The sequence below is a fragment of the Symphalangus syndactylus genome, chromosome 13 (assembly GCF_028878055.3).
Source record: "Symphalangus syndactylus isolate Jambi chromosome 13, NHGRI_mSymSyn1-v2.1_pri, whole genome shotgun sequence".
In the NCBI taxonomy this organism is placed as follows: domain Eukaryota; kingdom Metazoa; phylum Chordata; class Mammalia; order Primates; family Hylobatidae; genus Symphalangus; species Symphalangus syndactylus.
Window position 1 is genome coordinate 22339602 of NC_072435.2, and position 26369 is coordinate 22365970.

At 46.4% G+C, this 26369-nt stretch overlaps 2 protein-coding genes and 2 pseudogenes across 17 annotated transcripts in view; 3 read left to right on the top strand and 1 right to left on the bottom strand.

Moving 5' to 3' along the window:
• Nucleotides 1-626: 626 nt before the first annotated feature.
• Nucleotides 627-5610, top strand: LOC129461110 (glycerol-3-phosphate dehydrogenase, mitochondrial-like; annotated as a pseudogene).
• Nucleotides 4074-6542, top strand: LOC129459451 (vomeronasal type-2 receptor 26-like; annotated as a pseudogene).
• Nucleotides 6543-8953: 2411 nt separating this feature from the next.
• The window catches only part of LOC129461114 (zinc finger and SCAN domain-containing protein 5A), an 84714-nt gene continuing 67298 nt past the window's right edge, over nt 8954-26369 (top strand). For 4 of the 16 annotated variants that reach the window (XM_055239993.2, XM_055239996.2, XM_063615349.1 and 1 more), the window contains exons 1-2: nt 8954-9211; nt 10450-10551. The gene's annotated coding sequence lies outside the window, so the exon portion shown is untranslated. Of the gene's footprint in view, nt 9212-9233; nt 9582-10449; nt 10552-26369 lie in introns of those variants that run through there. The other 12 variants (XM_063615348.1, XM_063615352.1, XM_055239992.2 and 9 more) reach the window with 9 other exon arrangements.
• Nucleotides 14961-26369, bottom strand: part of EDDM13 (epididymal protein 13) — a 28297-nt gene continuing 16888 nt past the window's right edge. The window contains exons 7-11 of the mRNA XM_055236169.1: nt 25895-25909; nt 19286-19312; nt 18148-18174; nt 16144-16245; nt 14961-15106 (exon numbers count right to left, since the gene is read on the bottom strand). Of these exons, the coding sequence (XP_055092144.1) occupies nt 14961-15106; nt 16144-16245; nt 18148-18174; nt 19286-19312; nt 25895-25909 (317 nt within the window). The remainder of the gene's footprint in view (nt 15107-16143; nt 16246-18147; nt 18175-19285; nt 19313-25894; nt 25910-26369) is intronic.

Below are 26369 nucleotides of genomic sequence, written 5' to 3' on the forward strand. Positions count from 1 at the left end.
AGCTCACACCTGTAATCTCAGCACTTTGGCAGGTCAAGGCAGGAGGATCACTTGAGTCCAGGAGTTTGAGATCAGCCTGGGCAGCATAGTGAGACCTTGCCTCTACAAAAAATAAACTATGCACCTAGTCCCAGCTACCCAGGAGGCTGAGGTGGGAGGATCACTTGAGCCTGGGAGGTTGAGGCTGCAGTGAGCTGTGATTGTGCCAGTGCACTCTGAGTGACAGAGCAAGAACCCTGTCTCCAAAAAATATTTTTAAGAAACCAATAAAAATAATACTAATTTGAAAACCAAGAGAGTCTAACAACCATTTACATAGCATTTACATTGTATTAGGTATTATATGTAATCTAGAGATGATTTAAAGTATACAGGAGTAAGCGCTAGGTTATATGCAAATAGTACTTCATTTTTTATTTTTTATTTTTTATTTTTTTTTTTTTGAGACGGAGTCTCGCTCTGTCGCCCAGGCCGGAGTGCAGTGGCGCAATCTCGGCTCACTGCAAGCTCCGCCTCCCGGGTTCACGCCATTCTCCTGCCTCAGCCTCTCCGAGTAGCTGGGACTACAGGCGCCCACCACCACGCCCGGCTAATTTTTTTTGTAGTTTTAGTAGAGACGGGGTTTCACCGTGGTCTCGATCTCCTGACCTCGTGATCCGCCCGCCTCGGCCTCCCAAGTGCTGGGATTACAAGCGTGAGCCACCGCGCCCGGCCAATAGTACTTAATTTTATGCAGCGGACTTGAGCAGCCTGAGATTTTGGTGCCTGAGATGATCCTAGAACTAATCCCCTACAGACATACTGAGAGGTGACTACATGTCTGTATCTATAGATAGATATCAAGATGGCGAGAGACAGATTGGGCAGGGAGGGAACGCGTTTACATGAGATAGAGACAGAGACGAACAGAGAGGTAAGATCCACAATTATTAAAGACACTGTAGTGGAAGTTTTTCCAGGATATTTTGCCCCCAGTATTACTGGAAAAGCTGGTAAAGTGTGAAGCCAGGCGAGGGCTCTGGGCTCTGACGGTGGGGTTGCGGGGTCACCCGCCTCCTGGACGGGCAGGCGAAAATGCATATTTTTCTTTCTTTTAAAGTTTGAAAGACACTAAATTTGTAGGCCTAAGGAAGCCTGCCAGCTGAGAGGTTGGAATGGGGAAGCCAGATCTGGGGGCAGACGACAAGAAGTCCTCAGGCTAAGAAATGGCCTTCAAAAGGCAGTGAAAGGGACGATTCTTGTTGGAGGAGGTGCTCTTGCAACTGTTTTAGGACTTTCTCAGTTTGCTTATTACAGAAGGAAACAAATGAGCCTGGTCTATGTTGAAGCAGCAGACTGCATTTCAGAACCTGTTAACAGGGAGCCTCCTTCCAGAGACGCTCAGCTGCTGACTGCAAAAATATATCTGAATTTGATATCCTTGTTACGGGAGGAGAAGAAAGAGGAAGTGGCTGTGCACTAGATGCCGTCACCAGAGGACTAAAAACAGCCTTGTAGAAAGAGATGATTACTTCCCAGGGGCCAGCAGCAGAAGCACTAATTTGATCCATGGTGGTGTGAGATAGCTTCAGAAGGCCATGATGAAGCTGGATATCGAGCAGTACAGGATGGTAACAGAAGCCCCTGATGAGCGTGCCAACCTGCCAGAAATTGCTCCCCATTTATCAGCTCCATTGCCTATCATGCTTCCAGTTTACAAGTGGTGGCAGTTACCTTACTACTGGGTAGGAATCAAGCTGTATGATTTGGTTGCAGGAAGTAATTGCCTGAAAAGCAGTTATGTCCTCAGCAAATCAAGAGCCCTTGAACATTTCCCAATGCTCCAGAAGGACAAACTGGTAGGAGGAATTGTCTACTCTGATGGACGACATAACGATGCACGGATGAACCTTGCCATTGTTCTGACTGCTGCCAGATATGGGGATGCCACAGCCAATGACAGGGAGGTGGTGAGCTTGCTCAAGAAGACAGACACCCAGACAGAAAGCGAAAGTGCGTGTGAGTGGTGCATGGTGCAAGGATGTCCTCACAGGGCAGGAATTTGACATGAAAGCCAAGTGTGTTATCAATGCCATGGGACATTTCACAGACTCTGTGTGCAAAATAGATGATAAGGATGCTGCAGCTATCTGCCAGCCAAGTGCTGGTGTCCATATTGTGATGCCTGGTTTTTTTTTTTTTTTTTTTTTTTTGAGACGGAGTCTCGCTCTGTCGCCCAGGCTGGAGTGCAGTGGCGCAATCTCGGCTCACTGCAAGCTCCGCCTCCCGGGTTCACGCCATTCTCCTGCCTCAGCCTCTCCGAGTAGCTGGGACTACAGGCGCCCGCCACCACGCCTGGCTAATTTTTTTGTATTTTTAGTAGAGACGGGGTTTCACCATGGTCTCGATCTCCTGACCTCGTGATCCGCCCGCCTCGGCCTCCCAAAGTGCTGGGATTACAAGCGTGAGCCACCGCGCCCGGCCGTGATGCCTGGTTATTACAGCCCAGAGAGCATGGGACTTCTTGACCAGTGATGGGCGAGTTATTTTCTTCTTACCCTGGCAAAAGATGATGATTGCTGGCACTACTGATACTCCAACTGATATTACACACCATCCAAATCCTTCAGAAGAAGATATTAACTTCATTTTGAATGAAGCACATAATTACCTGAGCTGTGATGTTGAGGTGAGAAGAGGGGGGACATCCTAGCAGCGTGCAGCGGTATCCGTCCCCTTGTGGAGCAGTATCCGTCCCCTTGTTATAGATCCCAAATCTGCAGATACTCAGTCTATCTCCTGAAATCATGTTGTCGATGTCAGTGAGAGAGGTCTTATCACTATAGCAGGTGGAAAGTGGACAACTTACCGGTCTGTGGCGGAAGATACCCTAAATGCTGCTATCAAAACCCACAATTTGAAAGCAGGACCAAGTAGAACAGCTGGGCTTTTCCTTCAAGGGGGTAAAGATTGGAACCCCACACTCTACATGAAGCTTGTCCAGGATTATGGACTTGAAAGCGAGGGGGCACAGCATCTTGCTGCCACCTACGGTGATAAGGCTTTTAAGGTGGCCACATTGGCAAGTGTGACTACCAAAAGGTGGCCTATTGTTGGAGTATGTCTTGTGTCAGAATTTCCATATATTGAAGCAGAGGTGAACTATGGGATTAAGGAGTATTCCTGCACCACTGTGGATATGATTTCACGTTGTACTCGCCTGGCTTGTTATTATTATTTTTGAGAGAGAGTTTCACTCTTGTCACCCAGGCTGGAGTGCAATGGCATGATCTCGGTTCACTGCAATCACCGCCTCCTGGGTTCAGGCGATTCTCCTGCCTCAGCCTCCCAAGTACCTGGAGTTACAGGCTAATTTTGTATTTTTAGTAGAGATTGGGTCTCCACCCTGTCTAATTTTGTATTTTTAGTAGAGATTGGGTTTCTCCATGTTGGTCAGGACATTGCCACGCCTGGCTAATTTTGTATTTTTAGTAGAGATTGGGTTTCTCCATGTTGGTCAGGCTGGTCTCAAACTCCTGACCTCAGGTGATCTGCCTGCGTCAGCCTTGTCTGGTCTTTCTAAATGTCCAGGCAGCAGAGGAAGCCCTACTCAGGATTGTTGAATTGATGGGCAGAGAACAGAATTGAGACGATTATAAGAAAGAGGAACAACTTGAAACAGCCAGGAAGTTTCTATATTATGAAACAGACTAAATTTTGATCAGAACAGTTAACAGACGGCTCTGAAATTAGCCTGTTGCCTTCAGACAGTGACAGGTATAAGAAGAGATTTTGTAAGTTTGATGCAGACCAGAAAGGCTTTATTACCATTGTTGATGTTCCATGTGTATTAGAGAGTATCAATGTCCAAATGGATGAAAATACACTCCATGAAATTCTAAATGAAGTTGATTTGAATAAAAATGGACAGGTTGAACTCAATGAATTTTTGCAGCTGATGAGTGCTATTCAAAAAGGAAGGGTATCTGGAAGCCGGCTCGCTATACTAATGAAAACTGCAGAAGAGAACCTCGACAGAAGAGTTCCAATTCCAGTGGACCATAGTTACAGGAGGGACCGGGACCGGGCTTAGCATGCGACTGGCCCGGGCAGATCTGTGTTTGTTAAACAGGTCTTGTTTGTGCGTATTTTGCTATGAATGAAGTTCCTTTAAGGACAAAGAAAAGCACACTTTTCTTCTTTTGAGCGTATCTGCTTTTACTTAAAATCTGCTAAATGCTAAAACACAGGGTCCTTCACCAATCCCAGAGACTCGTTTGGAAATGAACTGATTTCAAGCCATTACTGTGAATAAAGCACCCCAGCATTTTGTGTAAGTTCTTTTTTTTTTTTTTTTTTTCCCAAGATGGAGCCTCGGTCTGTCGCCCAGGCTGTAGTGCAGTGGTGCAATCTCGGCTCACTGCAACCTCCGCCTCCCAGGTTCAAGCAATTCTTTTGCCTCAGCCTCCCGGGTAGTTAGGATTACAGGCACCCGCCACCACATCTGGCTAATTTTTGTATTTTTAGTAGAGATGGGGTTTCACCATGTTGGTCAGGCTGGTCTCAAACTCCTGACCTCGTGATCCACCCACCTCAGCCTCCCAAAGTGCTAGGATTACAGTCGTGAGCCACTGCACCCAGCCATAAGTTCTGAATTAAACCGGAACAGCTTCCTTACCTGATTTAAGAAAGGGAGACAAGAAATAGGGTGGAATGAGCTTCTTCGAAATTTGTTCCAAGCACAAAAGAAAAAATTTTCCATTTGCATATAAACTTGACATTAGTTGATTATGTTGGGGTTGGGGTGGGTATGCAGGGATTGCCTTTAATTATCAAGTGATTTATTTCAAGAGCCTTTAAGGGGAGTGAGGTGAAGGAACCCCCCATCTGTGCTAGAGAGTTGGATACTCCTTTAAATAGCCCCACCACAGTCACAACAATAATGATAATGCTGGATTATTTGTTTAGCCAAGGTTGTCTGCCTCATGTCCATCATGCTGTTTGCAATATTCCTGCTTTCAATCAATTTATACTGAGTGTAACTTTAGGGTTTCTGCTATTAAATGCGTGATCCCTCTTCTGCTTCAGTTTCTGGCTTGGCTTTGCTGTTTCAAAATATGTAGCTTCCTCTTTGGCACAACAAAAAACTCATTTTCACTTTTATGAAATACACTCTAAGTGTTATCATTAATTTTCTCTTTCTTATGTATCTGTAAAGATTTTTGGTACATAAATGTAATATTAAAGTCAGTGATGCTATAACTTGCAATGTTTGCATCATGTCCACCTTTTTTAAGGAGTGAAAAAGCCCTAGTATGTTTTTAAAGAATAGCAAGTGCAAGCTCAGTACTAGAGTGACTACACACACTGCATGTTTTCATACGTGGCACTTTTATGTACCGTGTTGGGCTATTGTTCTAGATTGGACTGTTAAATACTACGTTCAAGGCTGGGTTGTCATTTTTATAACTGTCTTGGTGTTTTATGGCCATTATTTATTACTTTTGATATACAGAATGAGCTACATGCATTTATAAAGCAATAAGAGGATGTATTTAATGTGCCTTGTTTTTAACTGAATAAGAACTGGAAGCGTGAATCAATAAAACTGATTAAAATGGTCAAAAAAAAGCTGGTGAAGTGTTTATGTTTTTCTTTAAAACACATGCAGAACACACATACGCGTGCTTGCGTGCACGCACACACACAACTCACACACACACACACCAGCCAAACAGTCCACCTAAATGGGGCTGTGGTGGTGAGAGCTCTGGGCAGTGGAATCTTACCAAATGTGCAGTGCTCTGTTTTGGAGACAGTGACCCCCTTTTTGTTTATTTCAGATATAAAACAATGCAGGCTTTATCCTGAAGATCATTATCCAAACAAGAAAAGGGAACATGCCTTCTCAAATAGGAGACCTTCCTGGCCTATGATGAGCCTTTGGGCCTGACTCTGGCGTGCACAGCCTTGTTCTACTCTGCCCTCTCTGTTCTGAACCTTGTGGAGTTTGTGTGGCACCAAAACACTCCCATAGTTGAGGCCAGCAACCAGACTCTGAGCTATACCCTCCTTGTCTCCCTCACACTCTGCTTTCTCTCTTCCTTGCTCTTCATCGGCCGCCCCAGCCCTGCCACCTGCCTCCTCTCACGGACCACCTTTGCAGCTGTGTTCACAGTGGCTGTGTTTTCTGCAGGGCCTTCCAGGCTATAAGGCCAGAAAGCAGGATCCGAAAGTGGATGGGTCCCCAAAGAACACATTCTGTTGTCTTCCTTTGCTCCTTTACCCAAGTGACCCTCTGTGGAATCTGGCTGGGGACACAGCCTCCCTTCGTAGACAGGGACCCTCAGTCCATGCCTGGCTACGTCATTATCCAGTGTAATGAGGGCTCCGTCACTGCCTTCTACTCTGTCTTGGGCTATTTGGGCTTCTTGGTTTTAGGGTCCCTTGCTGTAGCCTTTCTGGCAAGGAACCTGCCTGATGCCTTCAATGAAGCCAAGTTCCTGACTTTCAGCATGCTGGTGTCCTGCAGTGACTGGGTGGCCTTCCTCCCGAGTTACTAAAGCACCCAGGGCAAGGCCAGAGTGGCCGTGAGATCTCCATCGTGGGCTCCAGCGCTGGGTTACTTGGCTGCATCTTCGCTCCCAAGTGCTATGTGATCCTCTTTCATCTAGAAAGGAACACTATTCAATGTTTAAGGAAGCCTAGTCCAGGCATGGTGGCTCACGCCTGTAATGCCAGCTCTCTGGAGGCCAAGGCGGCTGGATTGCTTGAGCCCAGGAGTTCAAGACCAGCCTGGGCAATGTGGCAAAACCCCATCTCTACAAAATATACAGAAATTAGCTGCAGATGGTGGCATGCGCCTGTAGTCCCAGCTACTCAGGAGGCGGAGGTGGGAGGACTGCTTAAGCGCGGGAGGTCAAGGCTACAGTGAGCCAAGATCACACCACTGCATTCTAGCCTGGAAAACACAGCATGACTCTGTCTAAATAAATAAATAAGAAGCCTGAGAAACCATAAACAGACCAAACAATAAACAGATTGAGAAGAGGAACTGTAATGATCATTAGTGGCAGAGAATTTGTAACCTGATTGTGGAAAGCACATCTGAAAACAAAGATTTAATGAACTATTTGAAAAAAACGGCAATGAAAGATAGGAAATTTACAGAGGCAAAACCTGAATATCCAGTGAATCATAAAAAGATTCTGGCTGCTCAAAGGTAGTGAGTTCTAAACCAATGTATTGTCCACAGTCAGTTACAGATCAAATTCCTTGTTCTACTCTTTCCCCGCTCCTCACTAATGCACCTGACTAGTCTTTAACGAAGAAAAAAAAAAGATGCTAAGCCTGATAGTCAAAAATTCAAATTAAAAAAACCATAAAATAGTTAATTACTTCTCACTACAATGGCAAAAATTACAAATCTGGAATCACTAAGTGTTGATTGGGATGCGGGGCACAAAGTGAGGGCATTGGGTAGGGTGAGGTCTGTGAAGATGATAGAACTACTGACCGGGATTTTAGCACCAAAATCAACCTCAAAGTTCAAATGCGCACCCCTTGGTTATGTTACAGATGGTGCAATGCTGGGCCACAGAGCTTGCCCCAGGTCCCCAAGCAAAGTCAGTGGCAGTGCCTGGACTGGAAGTTCATCCCCATCCATTTTCACTTGCAGAATCTCAGGGCTCAGTAAAGAACCATGATTGACGGAGGTCACACAGCAACTGGTATGACAGGAACAGGTTTCCGGAATTCCAGTGTCTTAACACCAAGCCCTGTAGTATTTCTCAGAGAGAACAAAACCACTGCTCTTGTGTGCTCAGAAGAAAGTTTAGTGGTCATAAAATCCAATACATCCAACTTGCAGATCAACACACAAAGACCCTGGAGGAAGGTGGGGCGGTAACTTGTCCAAATCTCCAAAGAAAAGGTAAGAATGGTGACCATCAAAGCCGCTGACACTTGAAGGGACATTGTGTGCCGGCCATTGCTCTGAGGTTCCCTTAATTCTCACAACAACCCCCTACATTTTAACATCAAATTCTAACATCATCCTCACTTCACCCATGCGGAAACTGAGACACAGAGTGTGTCTCTTGCCTGAGGCCCTGAAATAGTAAGGGAGCACAGCAGGGGCACCAGACATTATTTCACAAAAAGGGAAACTGAGGCCCACAGAGGGCGAAAGGTCACAGGCTCACCCTCTCCGGGACGAGCGGTATAGGGTAGGTGGCCTCAAAGACAGAGCTTGGCTCAGAACCCACAGCCCCTTCAAATCAGCTTTCTCCCCTCCCGTGGGCAGCTATGAAGTCAGAGGGGAACTGGGAGGGTCCGTTACCATGGAGACTGGAAGCCCACTCAGAGAACAGGGTGGAAACTGGGAGTCGCCCTCATCTCCCAGGGCACCACTTTGGAGCCAGCATTTTCGGCCTCGGAAATGAGACCCAGAGCGCCTCGCGCGAGCAGCCCCAACCTCCCCGCAGGCGACATGCGACACCGCCCGGGCGACCCAGGCTTGGGGATTTCTGGACTTGACGGACGCAGGACGAGGGCAGACACGCCTCAATGCGCGTGTGCAAACTCTAGCCCGTCCTTTAAAGAAGGCCATGTGGCCTCTTCACCAATCGGAATCCTGCTTTTTCCCTGGTCCCGCCTTATTCCCAGACTTCCGGCGTCTCGCTGGCCGCAAAACAACCTTAAACTGGAGGGCTCGGCGACTCCCAGAGACTTCTGGGTATTGTAGTCCTAACGGTGCAGAGGGCCAAGAGGAGCACGTTTTAGTAAAAAGTAGCCTAGAATAAAAATGCCTACACTAGTAATGATTCGGCGAGTTGGAAACGCTTGTTAGATGCTTTCACCCACTGTTATTTGTGGGGGAAGCAGGAGGGAAGGAGAAGGAAGGCAGCCGCAGAGGCTTCTGGGAATTCTAGTTCAGTCCTCTCAGCAAGGGCTGGGAGCTGCGACCCCCGCCCCGGATCCGGAAGTGGTCGCCGAGGCCGCCTAGCAGCCAATGTGAATGCGACAAGTCCCCGATCCAGGCGTCCCGCTCTCCCCGGCCCCGCTCGCCATGTCCTACCACGATGCCTGACTCGTTTGCGGCTTTGGGACCGGTTGTAGGTGGCTTGACCGTCACTAGTAGACGTTTCTGATTGTGTCGCGGTCACCATGGTAACGACTTTAGCTTCCCTTCCGCCCTTGCGGTGACGTCACTGGCGGAGGCCGGACTGGGGTGGGTTGGGGAGAGGGAGTGCGCATGCGCCTGGGGCGAGGACGTGGGAGGAGGGGGAGATTCGTGGGAGGACCGAGCCCGGGGATGGGACTGGAGGAGTTTCCGTGACCTTGCGGGCTGTATGTGCTGAGGGACAGCTTTCTTTAAATAATAATATGCGTGCAGGCGCCCTGCATGATTCCTGGCCGCGTGCTTTCTAGTAAGTGCGCAGAGACTTTTCGCAAGAATTGATTCACTCTTTTTTCCTTCCCTCCCGATTTTTGATTGGAAACCCAGACTTCCTTTCACGCCTGTCGCCAGGTTAACTAGGTCACTGTTTGCTCTCAGGAGCAACCCTGTCTCCCGCAGTTCGCTTGGTCCTTGATTACAGGTTCGTGCTGTGCATTCATTCATTCAGTGAGAGCCGAATAAGTGCTAGTGGCCAAGGAGACAGCAGTGAGCTCAACAGCTGAATGGCCTCAGACCTTACCGAGTTTTTCAATACCAGGGTTATTGACATTGGGGGCAGACATTGCTTTGTTGTGGGGGGCTGCCCTGTGCGTGGTAGGTTATTGAGGATCTTCCCTCACCTCACCCACTGGATGCCAGGAAAAATCCTCTCCAGCCCCTAGCTCCTGGTTGTGACAACGAAAAATGTCTCCAGACATTGCCAAATGTCCCCTGGGGGCTGAAGTCAGCCTACTGAGAACTGCTGCCCTAAAAGTTTTCCTAAACACTGTTCTATACCTTCCCATAACTTGGTCGCCCAGTAAACTCTCACCAGCTGATTGAAATCTGATATGAATGTCTGGACATGATCTGACACATTAACTTCATTTTACATCAAATTTAAGAGCACTCCCATCATCAAAGGGAAGGGATGATTAAATGTACAAAGGCCATTAATGGTATCCAGGAGAAGTTACAAAAAACTAACATCAAGTACCTGGGCATATAATCATCTGGTTAGCGTATGAAACCTTCTCCTAATGATAAATGAATTTATAAAGCTAATTTAAAAATTAGTTACTACTGGGTTCCACCAAAACAAAATACATCATTTTTGCCTAACTTATCTACGGAGGGATTGGCATTCTCTTCTGATATGGTTTGGCTGTGTCCCCACCCAAATCTCATCTTGAATTCCCACATGTGGGAGGGACCCTGTGGGAGGTAATTGAATCATGGGGGCAGGTCCTTCCCATGCTGTTCTTGTGCTAGTGAATAAGTCTCACGAGATCTGATGGTTTTTTATAAAGGGGAGGTTCCCTGCTCAAGCTCTCTTCTCTTGTCTGCTGCCATGTGAGACGTGCCTTTGACCTTCTGCCATGATTGTGAGGCCTCCCCAGCCACGTGAAACTGTAAGTCCATTAAACCTTTCTTTTGTAAATTGCCCAGTCTTGGATATGTCTTTATCAGCAGCGTGAAAACAGACTAATACATCTTCCATCTGTCTGTCATCAACTTACTGGGTGGTTTCCGTGGCTTTTAGCAGTTTCTTTATTACATTTTAAAGGATCAGCCCTGTTTGCACGTGAGTCGCTGTAAGAAAAGACAAGAGCTTCCTATGAGCTGTTATGCAAACACAGCCATATCAACTCAGTCAGAATGTCTGGAGATGGGAGCCCAGACCTCTGCACTTACAAATAAACAATCATAATCATAGCAGCAGCAGTAACAGTAACTGGTGCTAACAAGCATGGTGTGCTGACAATGCCTGAACTATGGTTGCAGGATTTCTGTGGAAACACCATCTTTAATTCCCATGATGACTGTATGAAATAGGTGCAGTCTACATCCCCATTTAACAGAGGAGGACATGGGGACACAAACACATAAGATAAATGCAGCTGAAGAGTGGAATATTTTTTATTTTACATTTTTAATTTTGGGATAATTTTATATTTACAGAAAAGTTGCAATGATACAGTACAGAGCATTCTCGTGTACCCCTTCCCCACTGCCCCTACTGTTAACATCTTACATAAGCCTAGTAGATGTGTCAGAACTGTAACATTGTTACAGTACTGTTAACGCCAGACTTTATTCACATTTCCCCAGTTTTTTCTCTAGCATCCTTTTCCTGTTCTGGGGTCACATGTGAGACACCACATGACATTTAGTTGCCATGTCTTCCTGCCCTCCTCTGATCTGCAGCAGTGTCTCTGACTCTCCTTGTTTTTAATGACCTTGACAGTTTTGAGGTGTACAGACTGGGTGTTCTGTAAAATGTCCCTCCATTTGGAATTGTCTGATGCTTGCTTATGACTAGACTTGGATTATGGGCAGGAACTGACTTTTAAATTTTTTTTGGTTTTAATGAAAAATTTTAAATTGATACTTGGTTCAGTTATCAGACAACCTTTAACCCTGTTTGGAACAACTTGGATATGTGGATCTACTTTTTAACTATAAATGTTAGAAAATATAATTGCAGATCAATTTTAGCATTCAAATTGAGATGTGCCATAAGTGAAAAATACACAATGGATTTCAAAGACTTCATACAAAATGAAGGATATAACTGATCTCATTAATAATTGTTTGTATTGACTACATGTTGAAATGTATCTTGGATATATTGAATTAAATCGTACATATTATTCAAATTGATTTTACCGGGTTCTGGGCTAGTAGGAAGTGTGAAATAAGTGTGGCTCACAGATTTCTATTGGATAACACTGCCTTAGATAATAACAATACATTAATTGAGAACTATGTTCCAGGCACTGTGTTTTAGAAATGTTACCTCATTTAGAACACGTGAACACAGAGAGGGGAACAACACGCACTGGGGCCTGTCGGGGTATGGGGTTGCGGGGAGGGAGAGCACTGGGAAAAATAGCTAATGCCTGCTGGACTGAATACCTAGGTGATGGATTGATAGGGGCAGCAAACTACCATGGCACACATTTACCTGTGTGACAAAACTGCACAGCCTGCACATGTACCCTGGAACTTAAAAATTAAAAAAATACATATATTATCTCGTTTAAACTTTACCTCTATGAGGCAAGCTCAGTAGACTGTTTCTTAACCTCCACTTTAGAATGATCCCTGTGGTAAAAGAATTTTCCATCCGTCTATGAAATATACCAACTGATGCTTCAGGCTCACTGAATGCCCCTGGCTAGTGCAGTGCTTTCTAATATGCCTTCATTCTTCTCTGTTGGTTCAGTTGTGTGACTACCCAGAGCTAGTTGAGTTGCATTTATTCTAAACCTTTTCATCCTAATGGATTTTATTTCAATTATGTAATGCAATTACATTTAACATAAATGAGGAAAATATGAGTGCGTCAGCAAAGAATTGTTTCCACCCAAAACAGTAATTCAGTAGGAAAGATGTGATAAAGGCCGATTGTTAATAAGAGCAACAACAAAAAATATGTCAAGTTGGAATGGGCAAGATGGCTATAGGGATGATCTTTGTCTTTTTTTTTAATGCAGTGAGGATTTTGCTTAAATAGCTTTGCAAGCATGCCTGTATCTCTGCTGCCCTTTTAAGGGACAAACTGGAAATTGTAGGTCCATAGACCTATACAACAACAACAACGAAACCCCCTGGTCTTATATCAGAAGATTAGCAAATGCATGTACAATTTCATATTTTAAAACAAATGGTAAAAGTATTTTTAATTACCTGTTGGAACCAACTTATTTGATGAACCAACCAGTGATGGTTCTGATCATGATGATAAAAGAACTTCTACCCTACTGTTACTATCCCCATTTTACAGATGATAAAATAAGGCATTAAGAGACAATACCCTCCCCAAGGCTGCATAGCCATTAAGGGGTGGAGCTGGGATTCAAACCCAAGAAACCTGTCTCCAGAGCCCAAGCTTTCAACTAGGACAAGGAACCTCTTCCAGAATAGGCAAGAAACATGCAGGCTGGAGAGCTGGATATAGCATCCTCCTGGAACAGCCATATCCTCACACCTGTATTTCCTCGGGACAGAGGGGGGAGCCCCAAATCTTTACACAAAAGAATACGGACTTTGGGATGAGTCCAACTGGGTCAAATCTCGGCTCTGTAGCTTAGTGTGATGTTGGGTGAGCCATCAGTCCCTCTGAGCTGTAGTTTCTTCACCTGTAAAGTGCACAGTTAACTGATATCATTCATGATTCTTGGTAATCCACCAGCATACCTGTTAGTTTTCAGTGTTGGGCGAATGGAATAACCCAGCCTTTTCAACAAGTATACATTTTATTATGGAAGTAGTGGGGAAAGTTCGAGAACGATCTGGAGGAGAGATTTTAGGGGAAACCCCTGCAGTTGCTCTCTCAGCCACTCTGGGTGCCTCCTCCCAAGGCATGGCCCCCACAGACACCTGGCCATGCCTCTGGGCACCCAGGTGCCATTCCTTAAAGGACCCAGTTCATTACCCTCCACACACACAGTCCAGGGGACAGAGAGCTTTCTTCAGAGGTTGGAATACCTGGGAGATGGAGGCCTTGTGAAGGCTGAGCTGAGATGGAGCAGGCTCACTAGAAAGAACAGCAGGGATCATCCCTAAGAAAGGAGAGAGAAATGTATTTGTGCATTGATTTTCATCTTCGTGCATTCTCAAACTTCTTGCCTGGTGCCATCTCCATCCACGTCTACAGGGCTCTTTGTGACCTGCCTCAAGCCCACCTCCTCCCTCCAGCTTAGCCCATTCTCCGCACTCACTAGGTTCCACCAACTTTGTCACTATTCCCACCGGGCTGTTCCAGCAGCTGGAACACGCTTCCCTCAGATCTCATGGACCCTAGCTCAGCCCCATCACCAGGGCAAGTGTCTCCTCCTCAGAGTGGGGCTCTTCTAGAAACCAGCCAGCGGGAAGCAGCGCCCCCTCCAGTTCCTCACTGTCCCCGCGCCGGGCCTGAGTTTGTGTTGCACCCCTATCTCCCACTAGAGGGCGCGCCCCACAGGAGCAGGGACCGCCCAGGCCTGGCTGGGCTGCACCCCCCAGCCTGGCACACTGGAGTCGCGCAGAGTTGCAGGAAGAGAACCTTAAGGTTTGCTTCTGGGTGCTGGAGTTCCAGAGATGGATCAGGGGTACTTCTTGCTCCCAGAAGGGCTCACAGTCTATGTAAGCAGGGGCCCTCAAACTGTGTTCCGCAGGGCCAACTGCAGCCTGCATCCCTTTTAATAAAGTTTCTTTTTGTAATTGAGGTAAAATGCAAACATAATGCATACCATAAAATTCACCATTTTAACCATTTTGAAAGTGCACAATTTAGTGGCCTTCATTATGTTCGCCATGTTGTGCAATTGTCACTTCTAAGAGTGGAACATTTTCATCAACCCAAAAAAGAAATCCATTAAGCAGTCACTCTCCTTGTTCCTTCTTCCCCTCAGCCCCTGGCAACTAGTAATTGGCCTTCTGTCTCTTTGAATTTGCCAAATCTGTCTATTTCATACACATGGCATCATCTACTGTGTGGTCTTTTGTGTCTGCTTCTTTCACTCAGCACAGTGTTTTCAAGGTTCAGCCAAGTTGTTGCACGTGCCAGGACCTCATTCCTTTTTTGGGGGCTGAATAATAATCCACTGTATGAATGCACTATGTTTTGTTTATCCATTCATCAGTTGTTGGGCACAGTCACAGCCATCAGTGTATTCTCTATGATTGCTTTGAGTAGATTAGTGCAACAGACCATATGACCTGAAAAGCCAACACGTAATATTTGGTCCTTCACAAGGAAAGTTTGCCAACTTCTTGCCTAATGGGTTGAAAGCACACCTTTATATGAAAATGACTATCTGGTTTGACCGGTGCTTTAATGTATGGTTGAAGAGAGCCTGAGAAACCATTCAACACCATTCATTTCCTTCAGCATCCTCCCCAGTGGAATCTGAAGGATTGCTGTTGGTTCCTCAACCAAAGCATTGCTTAGGTGAATCTTGAGGACGGAGGAAGACTTTTCTAGGTAGACAAAGATCAAGGAATCAATGTGTACAATGGCATAATGGAGCGGGAAAAAAATGTGATGTTTTCAGGGTAATCAGAAATGATTTAATATGGGGGGGGCGCGGTGGCTCACGCCTGTAATCCCAGCACTTTGGGAGGCCGAGGTGGGTGGGTCACCTGAGGTCAGGAGTTCAAGACCAGCCTGGCCAACATGGTGAAACCCTATCTCTACTAAAAATACAAAAATTAGCCAGGCATGGTGGTGCATGCCTGTAATCCCAGCTACTCAGGAGGCTGAGGCAGGAGAATTGTTTGAACCTGGGAGGCAGAGGTTGCAGTGAGCTGAGATTGGGCCACCGTGCTCCAGCCTGGGCGACAAAGTGAGCCTCCATCTCAAAAAAAAAAAAAAAAAAAAAGGCTGGGCGCGGTGGCTCATGCCTGTAATCCCAGCACTTTGGGAGGCCGAGGCGGGCAGATCACGAGGTCAAGAGATCGAGACCATCCTGGCCAACATGGTGAAACCCTGTCTCTACTAAAAGTACAAAACTTAGCTGGGCGTGGTGGCACACACCTGTAGTCCCAGCTACTCGGGAGGCTGAGGCAGGAGAATTGCTTGAACCTGGGGGGCGGAGGTTGCAGTGAGCCAAGATTGCACCACTGCACTCCAGCCTGGCGACAGAGCGAGACTCCATCTCAAAAAAAAAAAAGGTTTAATATGGACAGGGGATGAAATGTGGGTGGGGGGATCAAGAGAAGTGGAGAAAAGTTTAGAGAAGCAGGAGGAGCTTGGAGCCTGAGAACCCTTGGGTACCATGCCAGAGACTGAACTTGATCAGTGGGGCAGAGGCTTCCTGCCAGGTTCCCTGAAAACTTGGGCTCTTTTGGGAATTCCACAAAGGTTTGCTTTGATTTTCATTTCAAAAATTAAACTATTTTTTAAAATAGGTGTGTACCCAAAATATAGCACATGGACTGAAATTTTTATTCACTGGAGAGCCACACCAACCTCTTGCATGTTTTACATACAGACCTTGGGGAAAAAAATTTATTACCTGAAGGGCATGTAGAGTTCACAAGGCAAACTATTAGGCATTTGCAGTGACTTATCTCTGTGGGTTCAGATTTTTCTCCGTATGAACGATTAGAAGGAAATACTGCAAGATACGGGGTAAAAGAGAGTAACGTAAGACAGCAAAGGCCTTCTGTACCCTATGCTTGCAAATCTCATCACCTCACTTCATAATAAGTCAATGTCACACAGTTAACCTTAGGAAAAGTACTTCTGGTAATGAAAAGCAACTTAGAATTTTTTATATATTGCGATTCCATGTAAGATTTCAGTAGAAAAGTGTTTTGGATTTTCTTTCTTTTAAAGTTTGAAAGACACTCATCATAGTTGGTGAGTTTCCACTGGTGGATTTAAGTGGGAGTGCAGCGGGGGTGGGGGTATGTCGCATGATCGAGTTGACATTTTTTAATGTAAAAAGGGCACTGGGGATGCCAGGGAGAGGATGAAAGGCAGGCGACGCGGGAGAGGCCAGGGAGGAGCCTCTTTATAGCTATCAAGGGAAGAGAAATCTCGCATCTGTCCTTAGTACTTTCCCTGGTGACGCGGGAGAGGCCAGGGGGACCCTCTTTGCATATATCGAGGGAAGAGAAACCTCCCGTCTGTCTTTGGTACTTTCTCTGGCGATGGGGGAGAGGCCAGAGAGGAGCCTCTTTGTAGCTAGTAGCTATCATGGGAAGAGAAATCTCCCATCTGTCCTTAGTACTTTCTCTGGCGACATGGGAGAGGCCAGGGGGACCCTCTTTGCGGCTATTGAGGGAAGAGAAACCTCCCGTCTGTCTTTCGTACTTTCTCTCCATACCCTGGACCCTAGCCTTGACCAGGCTACCATCATCTCATGGAAACTGAGTAGCCTCTTAACTGGCCTCTGCACTTCATGTCACTGGGACGTGTCTCTTTCCCACTGACAGCCTTTCCATGGCTTCCCGTGGCTCTGAGGTTTGGGTCTAAAATGCTTGCTGTAATCTTCCAGGTCTGAGGTGGTCTGCTGAGCACGTCACCCACACTCCTCCCACAGTGCCCTCCCACTCCCTCCCCCTTCTCCTGCGCCCATTTTTCTTTCTGACACCAGGCACATCTAGGCCACTTTCCACCCCAGGGCCTTTGTACAAGCCAGTTCCTTCACCTGGAGCCTCTTTCACGTGTTTTCTGTGTATCTGACAACCCCTCGTTCTACAGGCCTTTGATTCAATGTCACTTTCCCAAAGAGGCTCTCCTTCATCACCCAACTATCCAGGGCAAGGTTCTTTAGTTCTCTTTTTCATCATATCCTGAGCTTTTCCTCTGTAGCTCTAAGTATCACCTGTAATCATCTAATTGTTTTCTTGTGAGCACAGGAATCTTGTCTGCCCTGTTCACCACTGCATCCAGGATGCATCAATGAGTCGTTATAAACACAGAATTATCATATGACCCAGCAATTTCACGCTTTTCAAAAGAACCAACCATTAGTGTTGTTCTGGCTTTTTTTTTTTTTTTTTTTTTTTTTTTGAGACTTGCTCAGTTACCCAGGCTGGGTGCAGTGGCACAATCCTGGCTCATTGCAGCTTCCACCTCCCCAGCTCAAGAAATCCTCCCGCCTCAGCCTCCCGGGTAGCTGGGACCACAGGTGCTGCCACCACGCCTGGCCCTGCCTACTTTAAAGTGCTCATCTCCACCATCTGGATCACTTGGTGGCTTGCTGCTGTTTTCTGGTTTTCTGGCCCTCAGTCCTAGTAATTTCCATGTCAGGAAGAGAGGACTCACAGTCCACAGAAACAGCAGCTGGGATAGAAATGTCTCCCACTCACATCTCAGTATGTTGGGTCTCCTCGATGCCCATGAGCAGTGTAAAAGGGCAGGTGGCTTGCAGACTTTGGATGCCCTTCAGGGAGGCAGCCTCTCAGGTACCAAAGCCCCTGCAGGGCCTTGATTACCTGAAATCTTCTAAGGCTTTATCGTAGCCCAGACTGTCCTGTAGATGAGGAATGGTACGACCCCAAGCACTTACCTTCCTCCTTGCAGCCACTGGTTTCTTCTAAAAATGAAGAGGTGGAGCAGAAAAAGAAGCAGGAAGAGAAGGAGGAAGAGGAAAGGAAGAAAGGGAGAGAGGGAGGGAGGAAGAGGAAGAAGAGGAGAAAAGAAAGGAAAAGAAAAGAAACAATCAGGTGAATTATGAAGTGGATGGAGACCAAACTCTAAATAGTGCTTCCAGGTGCCTCGAATGAGGAAAGAAGAGAATAAAGTTAGTCTCCTTGTGTCCCTGGATCCCAGAGACTCACCTGCCTCAGGGCCTTTGCGTATACTGTTCTCTCTTCCTGGAATGCCTTTCCTCCAGTTATCTCTGGCTCACCTGCCCTTCTTCTTCAAGCCTTTGCTGAAATGTCATGTTCCCTGATCGCCCTTTAAAAACTTTTTTTTTTTTTTTTTTTTTGAGACAGAGTTTTGCTCTTGTCACCCAGGCTGGAGTGCAATGGCACGATCTTGGCTCACTGCAACCTCTGCTTCCCAGGTTCAAGAGATTCTGCTGCCTCAACCTCCCAAGTAGCTGGGATTACAGGTGCACACCACCATGCCCAGCTATTGTTTTCTATTTTTACAAAATTTGTTTCAAAATAATTGTTTGTATTTTAGTAGAGACAGAGTTTCACCATGTTGGCCAGGCTGGTCTCGAACTTCTGACCTCAGGTGATCCACCAACCTCGGCCTCCCAAAGTGCTGGGATTACAGGCGTGAGCCACCACACCTGGCCAAAAAACTTAACTTTCGCGCACTGCGTTTCCATCTCTATTACTCTGTTGTCTCCATAGGACATAATAGCCTCCAGCAGACCTGTAACTACTGCTCTTCGTTTTTTCTCCTCTGACTGGAATGCAAATTCCACTTGGTCACAAACTTCTGTCTGTTTTATCCTCTGCTGCATCTCTAACACCTAGAATAAGATTTTGTACAGGAGAGCTAACATTAGTTAATATCTGTTGGACAAATGAAAACATATTAAACATTTATGATGCAGATGATGATGTGGATAAAGAGTGTAGGGTCTGATGATATTTAAGGCCCCCCCCCCACCCACCATAGAAAAAACCAGTACCTCTATATTTCTGTGCACAGGAGTGAACACAAAATAGCACAGTCACCAGACTTACCATGCAGTACTTGGAGGCTCAGCAAGCCTAAGGAAGACAGGGGCGTACAACGTGAATCAGAAGGGGCAGCATGATAAACACTTCCAGACCAGCAGGTCCAGCAGGCTCACCCCAAGCCACTCCTCCTCCGAGAAGCCCTGCTGGATTGCCCGCATCGTCCTGTTGCACAGTGTCCCCACTGCCACCTCCCTCCTGTGCCACATGGATTCCTGTTGTAATTTAACTGCCTATTACTTGTCCATCTCCCCATCTCCACTAGACTGTGAGTTGATGTGAGGGTGTGAGCTCGTCAGATCCATCTGTCAGCTTTCCACCACCCTGACCAGCCCTAAAAAGCATTCCTCCCAAACCAGCTTCCCACAGAGTCCCAGGGCAAGCATGGAGTGAGGCGTTACCTAGGATCTCTGATGTTGTCCATCCAGAAGGAGATGGGGTCCAGGAAGCAAGACAGGTTGGGAGCAGACAGGCCCAGAGTGTGGAGTTGCAAGGAGCCATGGAAGAGGAGGCCACATGTAGGGAAAAATCACAACATCAGAAGACAGAGCGATGGGAGCACAGGAGAGCAGAGCCCTGGGTGGGTTGTGCTGAGTAGTCTGGACATGCTGCCGTGAACAGGGCAGACAATCAAGGCTGCTTCGTGTGGGTTGGAGGAGACGTGCAGTGACTTGCAGGATTTGCACAGCAGCAAGGTTAGGCTGGGAAGGAAGCCGCCACGCCATTCCCATCTCTTCTGTTTGTTTTTGTTTTGTTGTTTGTTTTCTAGACGGAGTCTCATTCCGTTGCCCAGACTGGGGTGCAGTGGCACAATCTCGGCTCACTGCAATTTCTGCCTCCTGGGTTCAAACGATTCTCCTGCCTCAGCCTCCTGAGTAGCTGGGACCACAGGCATCCGCAACCACACCCGGCTAATTTTTGTATTTTTAGTAGAGATGGAGGTTTCACCATGTTGGCCAGGCTGGTCTAGAACTCCTGACCTGAGGTGATCCGCCTGCCTCGGCCTCCCAAAGTGCTGGGATTCAGGCGTGAGCTACCATGCCAGGCCTTTTTTCCATATATTTTGTGTCACTGTAACATAGGCACCTACATACTCATCCAGGGGTGGCATATTCCTTCCCACCACCTGTTGTTGTTTTCTGAACTTTTTTTTTTAATAACAACTTGACTGGTATATTAATATAATTCACATAACTTAATGATTCACCCATCAAGTGTACAAGACAGTATTTTTTAGTACATTCACAAAGCTGTGCATCCATCACCACAATCAATTTTAGAACATTTTCATCACCCCAAAAAGAAACTGTGCACCCGTTGGCCATTGCCTCCAAACCCGGTGCCCCTGAGCAGTCACTCTCCCTCTCTCTGGGCTCACCCCCCTCTCCCATGGTCCTAGGCAACCACTAAACTGCTTTCCCTATCTGTGGACTTGCCTGCTGTGGCCATTTCGTAGAGATAGAGTCATACCCTATGTGCTTTTGTGTCTGGCTTCTTCACTGAGCACTGTGTTTTCAAGGCTCATTTATGTTGTATCCTGTGTCAGCACTTTCCCTGTGGCTGAATAACATTCCATTGTATGAATAGACACATTTTATTTACCGACTCATCGGTGGGTGGACATCCTGACACTTGCTTTTGTAGATGAAGTTTTATTGGAACAGAGCCATGCCCATTCACAATGTGTTGGCTACTGCTTTTGTAAATAAAGTTTTATTGGAACAGAGCCATGCCCATTCACAATGTGTTGGCTACTGCTTTTGTAAATAAAGTTTTATTGGCACACAGCCATGCCCATTCACTGTGTGTTGTCTGTGGCTGCTTTCAGGCCACAAAGGCAGCATTGAATAGTGAGTGGCAGCAGAGACCACCATCTGGCCTTCAAAGCCTAAGATATTTACTATTTAGCGCTTTACAGAAAAAAGAAAAAAAAATGCTGATCGATCCCTGCTTTATATCATTGAATTCTGAAACAAGCAAAAAATATTATCTCCATTAATCAGGTAGGAAAATAGAATCTAAGGGAGTCTGGATAAGTTACGCCCACATTATAGATGGTGGGCGTAGAGTTCCCACCCAGGCCTGTTTGCCTTAAAACTCAGGCTGTCTCCACTGAGCCACTTGCATCCTGGATTAATGTGAGAGTCGGGACAAAGAGCCCACGTGAATCACCCAGCACAGAGCTTGGCACCTGGTGGGCCCTTAGGCAGGTGTTTGGGATTTTCCTGCTGGGTTTGGCTTTTGCTTGTTACTGGAGCAGGGCTGGGTCTGCTTTCAGTTTGCAAAGTGCTGTCAGTGCAGCATGAGGCGGAGGCTGGAGAAGGGCCTGGGAAAAGGAGCGAAAGGAGCAGGGCAGAGAGGCCTCCTGCGGCCATGGCAGTGTTCAGAACTAAGGTAAATGAGGTGGTCCTCACAGCCCCTTGCTGAGCTCTTACCCATGCCAGACATTTCATTCAGTGGGGTTTTCTCAACCTCCAGATGAGTGACATTTGGGGCTGGATAGTTTTTTTGTTGTGGGGGTGGGGTGTCCTGTGCATTGTAGGATGTTTAGCAACATCTCGAGACTCCCGCCATGAGATGCCATTAGCCTCCCCTACCACCTCCCTGAGTCCTCACAACCAAAAATATCTCTAGGCGTTGCCAGGTGTCCCCTGAGGGGCAAAATCTCCCCAGTTGGGAATCATCCTGCCAAGTGCATGATCCTGTTTGCTCCTCACAACCATACGAGGCTGGAACTATTATGTGCATTGTTCAGACCAGGGGGCTGAGCCTTTCAGGAGGCGAGGGTCCGAAGCCCACAGAACTAGAAAGAGGTGCAGTCAAGACTGGCGCCCACAGTGCACACTCTCTGCCAGTTCCTCTTTCCCTTTCTTAGCGTAATTTTATCTTCCTTACAATATATACAACATACAATTACAGTGATAATACTTCCAGTGTAGGGATGAGGCAGGGACCTCATTAGTCTGAGCCGCTTTAAACACTTTCAAGTTTGCATTGTTTAATAGCACCGTTTGGGATCCAGACTGGGCTTAAGTTATTCTCTGCACCTGACTGGCTGTGTGACCACGAGCAGGCGACCCTCCCTCTCTTGCCACAGTGTTCTCAGTTGTAAAACAAGGACGATGACTTGGGGACTGTCATGAGTCAAGCACTTACAACCATGCCTGGTACCCAGAACATGCTCTTGAGCTGCAGGATACCATTTTTCCATTTGTTTTTTCATATCAGGATGTCTTGGGTTTCGTTGAGGCTCAAGCTGCATAGAAGTGGGGTTTGGAGGTGGGTGTGGGGCATGGACAGGATGGTGTCTCAGAACTGGGGTTTAGATGGCTTTGAATGTGGACCAAAAGAGAAGAGTGTGTCCTCAGCCAAAAGGTAGAATCAACCCAAAATTTTATCAGTGGATGATTGGATTAAAAAATGCAGTCTATCCATGCAATGGAGTATTACTCAGCCATGAAAAGGAATGAAGCACTGTCACAGGCCACAGCGTGGCTGAACCTTGAGGACACTGTGCTGAGTGATGAAGCCAGACACAAAAGACCACACCATGTATGATTCCACTTCTACGAGGTACCTAGAATCCTCAAACTTGCAGAGACAGAAAGTGAAATGGTGGTTGCTGGGGCTGAGGTCAGAGGGAGAATGGGGACTGACTGTTTAATGGGTATTTTTTTTTTTGGTGGGGCAGTGATTATAAAGTTCTGGAGTCGGTGGTGATGGTTGCACACCATTGTGAGTGTAACAAGTGCCACTAAATCACACACTTTAAAGTGGTTAAGGTGGGTGCAGTGGCTCATGCCTATAATCCCAATGCTTTGAGAGGCTGAGGTAGGAGGATTGCTTGAGTCCAGAAATTGAAGACCAGCCTGGGCAACAAAGCAAACAAAAAAGTAAAAAAAAAAAAAAAGTAAAACAAAAAAGTAAAAACAAAAAATAATTAGCTAGGTGTGGTGACACACACCTGTAGTCCCAGCTCCTCAGGAGCCTAAGAAAGAAGGATCGCTTGAGCCCAGGAGGTCTGTACCACTGCACTCCAGCCTGGATAACAGAGCGAGATCCTGTCTCTCAAAAATGAAACCAAGTTACAATGGTAAATTTCATGTTTTGTATATTTTACTACCATTTCAAGACTTTTAAAAAAATGTATGTTACCCACATGTGGCAAACAGTGCCTTTTTCAGGTAACAGCATGATGAAATGGTTGGAGATGTTCTTGGGGAAATGAGTCTGAGCCACACAGCAGTGGGAGGCAGCACAGCACCATGGTTAAGCTGCTGAGTCACACAGCCCAGGATCCGTAACCCGCCGTCACTGCTGGGATGCCCAGCCTTGACTTAGTTACCTAACGTTTATACCTCAGTCAAGTGCAGATGAATAATACTTGCCTTGTGAAGAAGTTGTGGGGAATAACTACACATAACATATTGAAAAGTGCTGCTGTGGTGCCTCGCGCCTGGCACCCAGAAAGCTCTTTGTAAATTTCCATCACTGTCATCACCATCATCATCATGGCATTACATGAATGCCTGATTTGAGGAGGGATTGGTTTCCATGAGACACCCCATCTATTTGAAGATGATGGTAATATAGCTATTTTTTCCCAGTCCTTGAGTTTAAAAAAAAAAAAAGATGGTCAAAAGCTGAGAGTTGATCCAAGGCTAAGAGTGGACCTCCCTTGGCAGAGATGAGAACAGGAGCAAAACAGAAGGGGTCAAATGTGAAACAAGACTCTTATGTTTCAGTGCTGTTGAGATGAGATGCCAGGAGCAGAAGATCCAGTGGGCATTGTTGGGCAGCAGTGGAGGCACCGAGAGGAGAGGAAAAGAAAGAAGTTAGTAACGCCTTCTTCCTAGCTCCTCCCACCCTGTGGTTCTCAAAACAGACCTTCCCAAAAAAGAGAAGTAAAGTGTCTTCCAGATTTAATGCGATAGGCTGGGGCCCAGGGTGGGTGACTCGAGATGCTTCTTTGAGACTTTACTCCTTTAGAGACGCATTAATCCAGGTGGACAGAAGCCCCAGGTATTCAGTTTCCGTGGGGGATTCATCTTCCAGAGATTAGGAAGATACTAGAGCATCCCTTTGAGTCTCCAGGGTTCTCTCTCATTTCTGCCCTGAGGGTCAGTAGGGAGAGAGCTTGAGGAAGGAGCAAGGCACCCCTCTTTGGTTCTCTTCTCAATGGCGCTCCCAACAAATACGTACAACTCAAAGCTTTCTTGTCTTCTGGGGCAATGGTCCTGTGAGCTCGGGGACGTGATATGCCAAGGGCTCACATACTCAGTCCTGCATGTAACCCCAGACCCACCGCACCCCAGACATACCCTCGCAGCTCTCCACACGATCTGGGGCTTGCAGCCCACCCTGAAACCCCTTCAGAGAGGGGGGCAGCAGATAGAGGGTCCCTCTCAACTTGTGTTCTACATTGAGAAGAACTATCCAAAGATTCCCTTCTTTTTATTGTTGCCTCTTCTTCCCAGCACCTGAAAACTTCCAAGTGACCCATAGGAAAGGAAAAATAACTTACTTTTTACTGGAGGAAGTAGCAGAACCAGCATTCGGGGAGTCAGTGTGAAGAGTGAGCAAGAGAATAGAATCAGCAGTACAGGACATTCAATTATTCCTCCACTCAATATTGTAAAACTATTTTAAACTGTTTACGTATTTATATTTAATAGAGAAGGGCTCTCCCTATGTTGCCCAGGCTGATCTTAAACTCCTGGGCTCAAGCCTTCCTCCCACCTCAGCCTCCCAAAGTGCTGGGATTACAGGCATGAGCCACTGCGTCCAACCCAAAGAATCACCATTTGGGAAGCAAACTCAAGAGCTTAGAGTTCCATCACAGACATCCTCCTTCTTTAGATATGAAGTAGGGTCCTAGGCCCTAATTTTAAACAAAGACCCTGAGAAGCACTGCTGTAGCTCAGAGGCCAACAAATGTTTTCTCTAAAGGGTCAGACAGTAAATAGTGTAGGCTTTGCAGGCCACATGGCCCCAGTCACAACTATGCAGCTCTGCCATTAGAGCACGAAGACAACTACAAATAATACCTACATGAATGGGTGTGACTGTGTGTCAATAAAACTTTATTTATAAAAACAAGCAGTGGGCCTGTCTGGAGTTTGCTGAGTCCTGCTTTATCTCAGTAGTTCTCAAACCATCTGAGCCAAATCGTCAGAAGCACCTGAGAAACCTTTTGAAAGGACAGATTCCTGGGACCCACCCCTTGGTATTCTCATGCAGAAGGTCCAGGTAGAACAAAGAAATCTGTCTTTTTGAAAAAGTTTCAGATAATTAGCCAGTTTGGGGAAACCACTCTTTATAACTTGGGCTCCATTTGACTAGTGTTCTTGGGAGAATTCAGTTATGTAATAGAGGCAAGTTCTCCAGTATTAGTTTTCTTCAACTCCTTCTAATGAGCAAAAATAACATGAATTAGAGGTACAAGAAACATTTGTGAGGGCCAGAAGTGGTGGCTCATGCCTGTAATCCCAGCACTTTGGCAGGCCGAGCTGGGAAGATTGCTTGAGCCCAAGAGTTCGAGATCAGCCTGAGCAACATGGTGAGACCCTGGCTCTACAAAAATGTAAAATATTAGCTGGGTATGGTGGTGTGCACCTGTAATCTCAGCTACTCAGGAGGCTGAGGCAGGAGGATTGCTTGAGCCTAGGGGGTCTAAGCTGCAGTAAGCTATGATTGCACTACTGCACTCCAGCCTGGGCAACAAAGTGAGAACCCATCTCAAAAAAAAACAAAAACAGACCACCACACACAAGAGAGACATTTGTGTGGTCCAACTATGTGCCATTTGGTTTTCTAGGACATGTACTAAAAGATGGACAAGTCTTTGGCCTCAAAGATCAGTACTCATGGGAAGAGGGGTCTCTTTCCGTCTTACCCGCACTAGAGTATAAATACGTCTGTCTTCCGAAGAGACTGCTCCACCATCTTCCTTGAAATTTCCCCTCCCCTCTATAAAGGGCCTGGCTCCTTTCTCTCCCCCAGACTATCACTTTTCCTTTGGAGGAATGAATGGGGTAAGCTCCCTCACATTGGAGCAATTTCTACACCAAATAAAAAAAGACATAGCTTA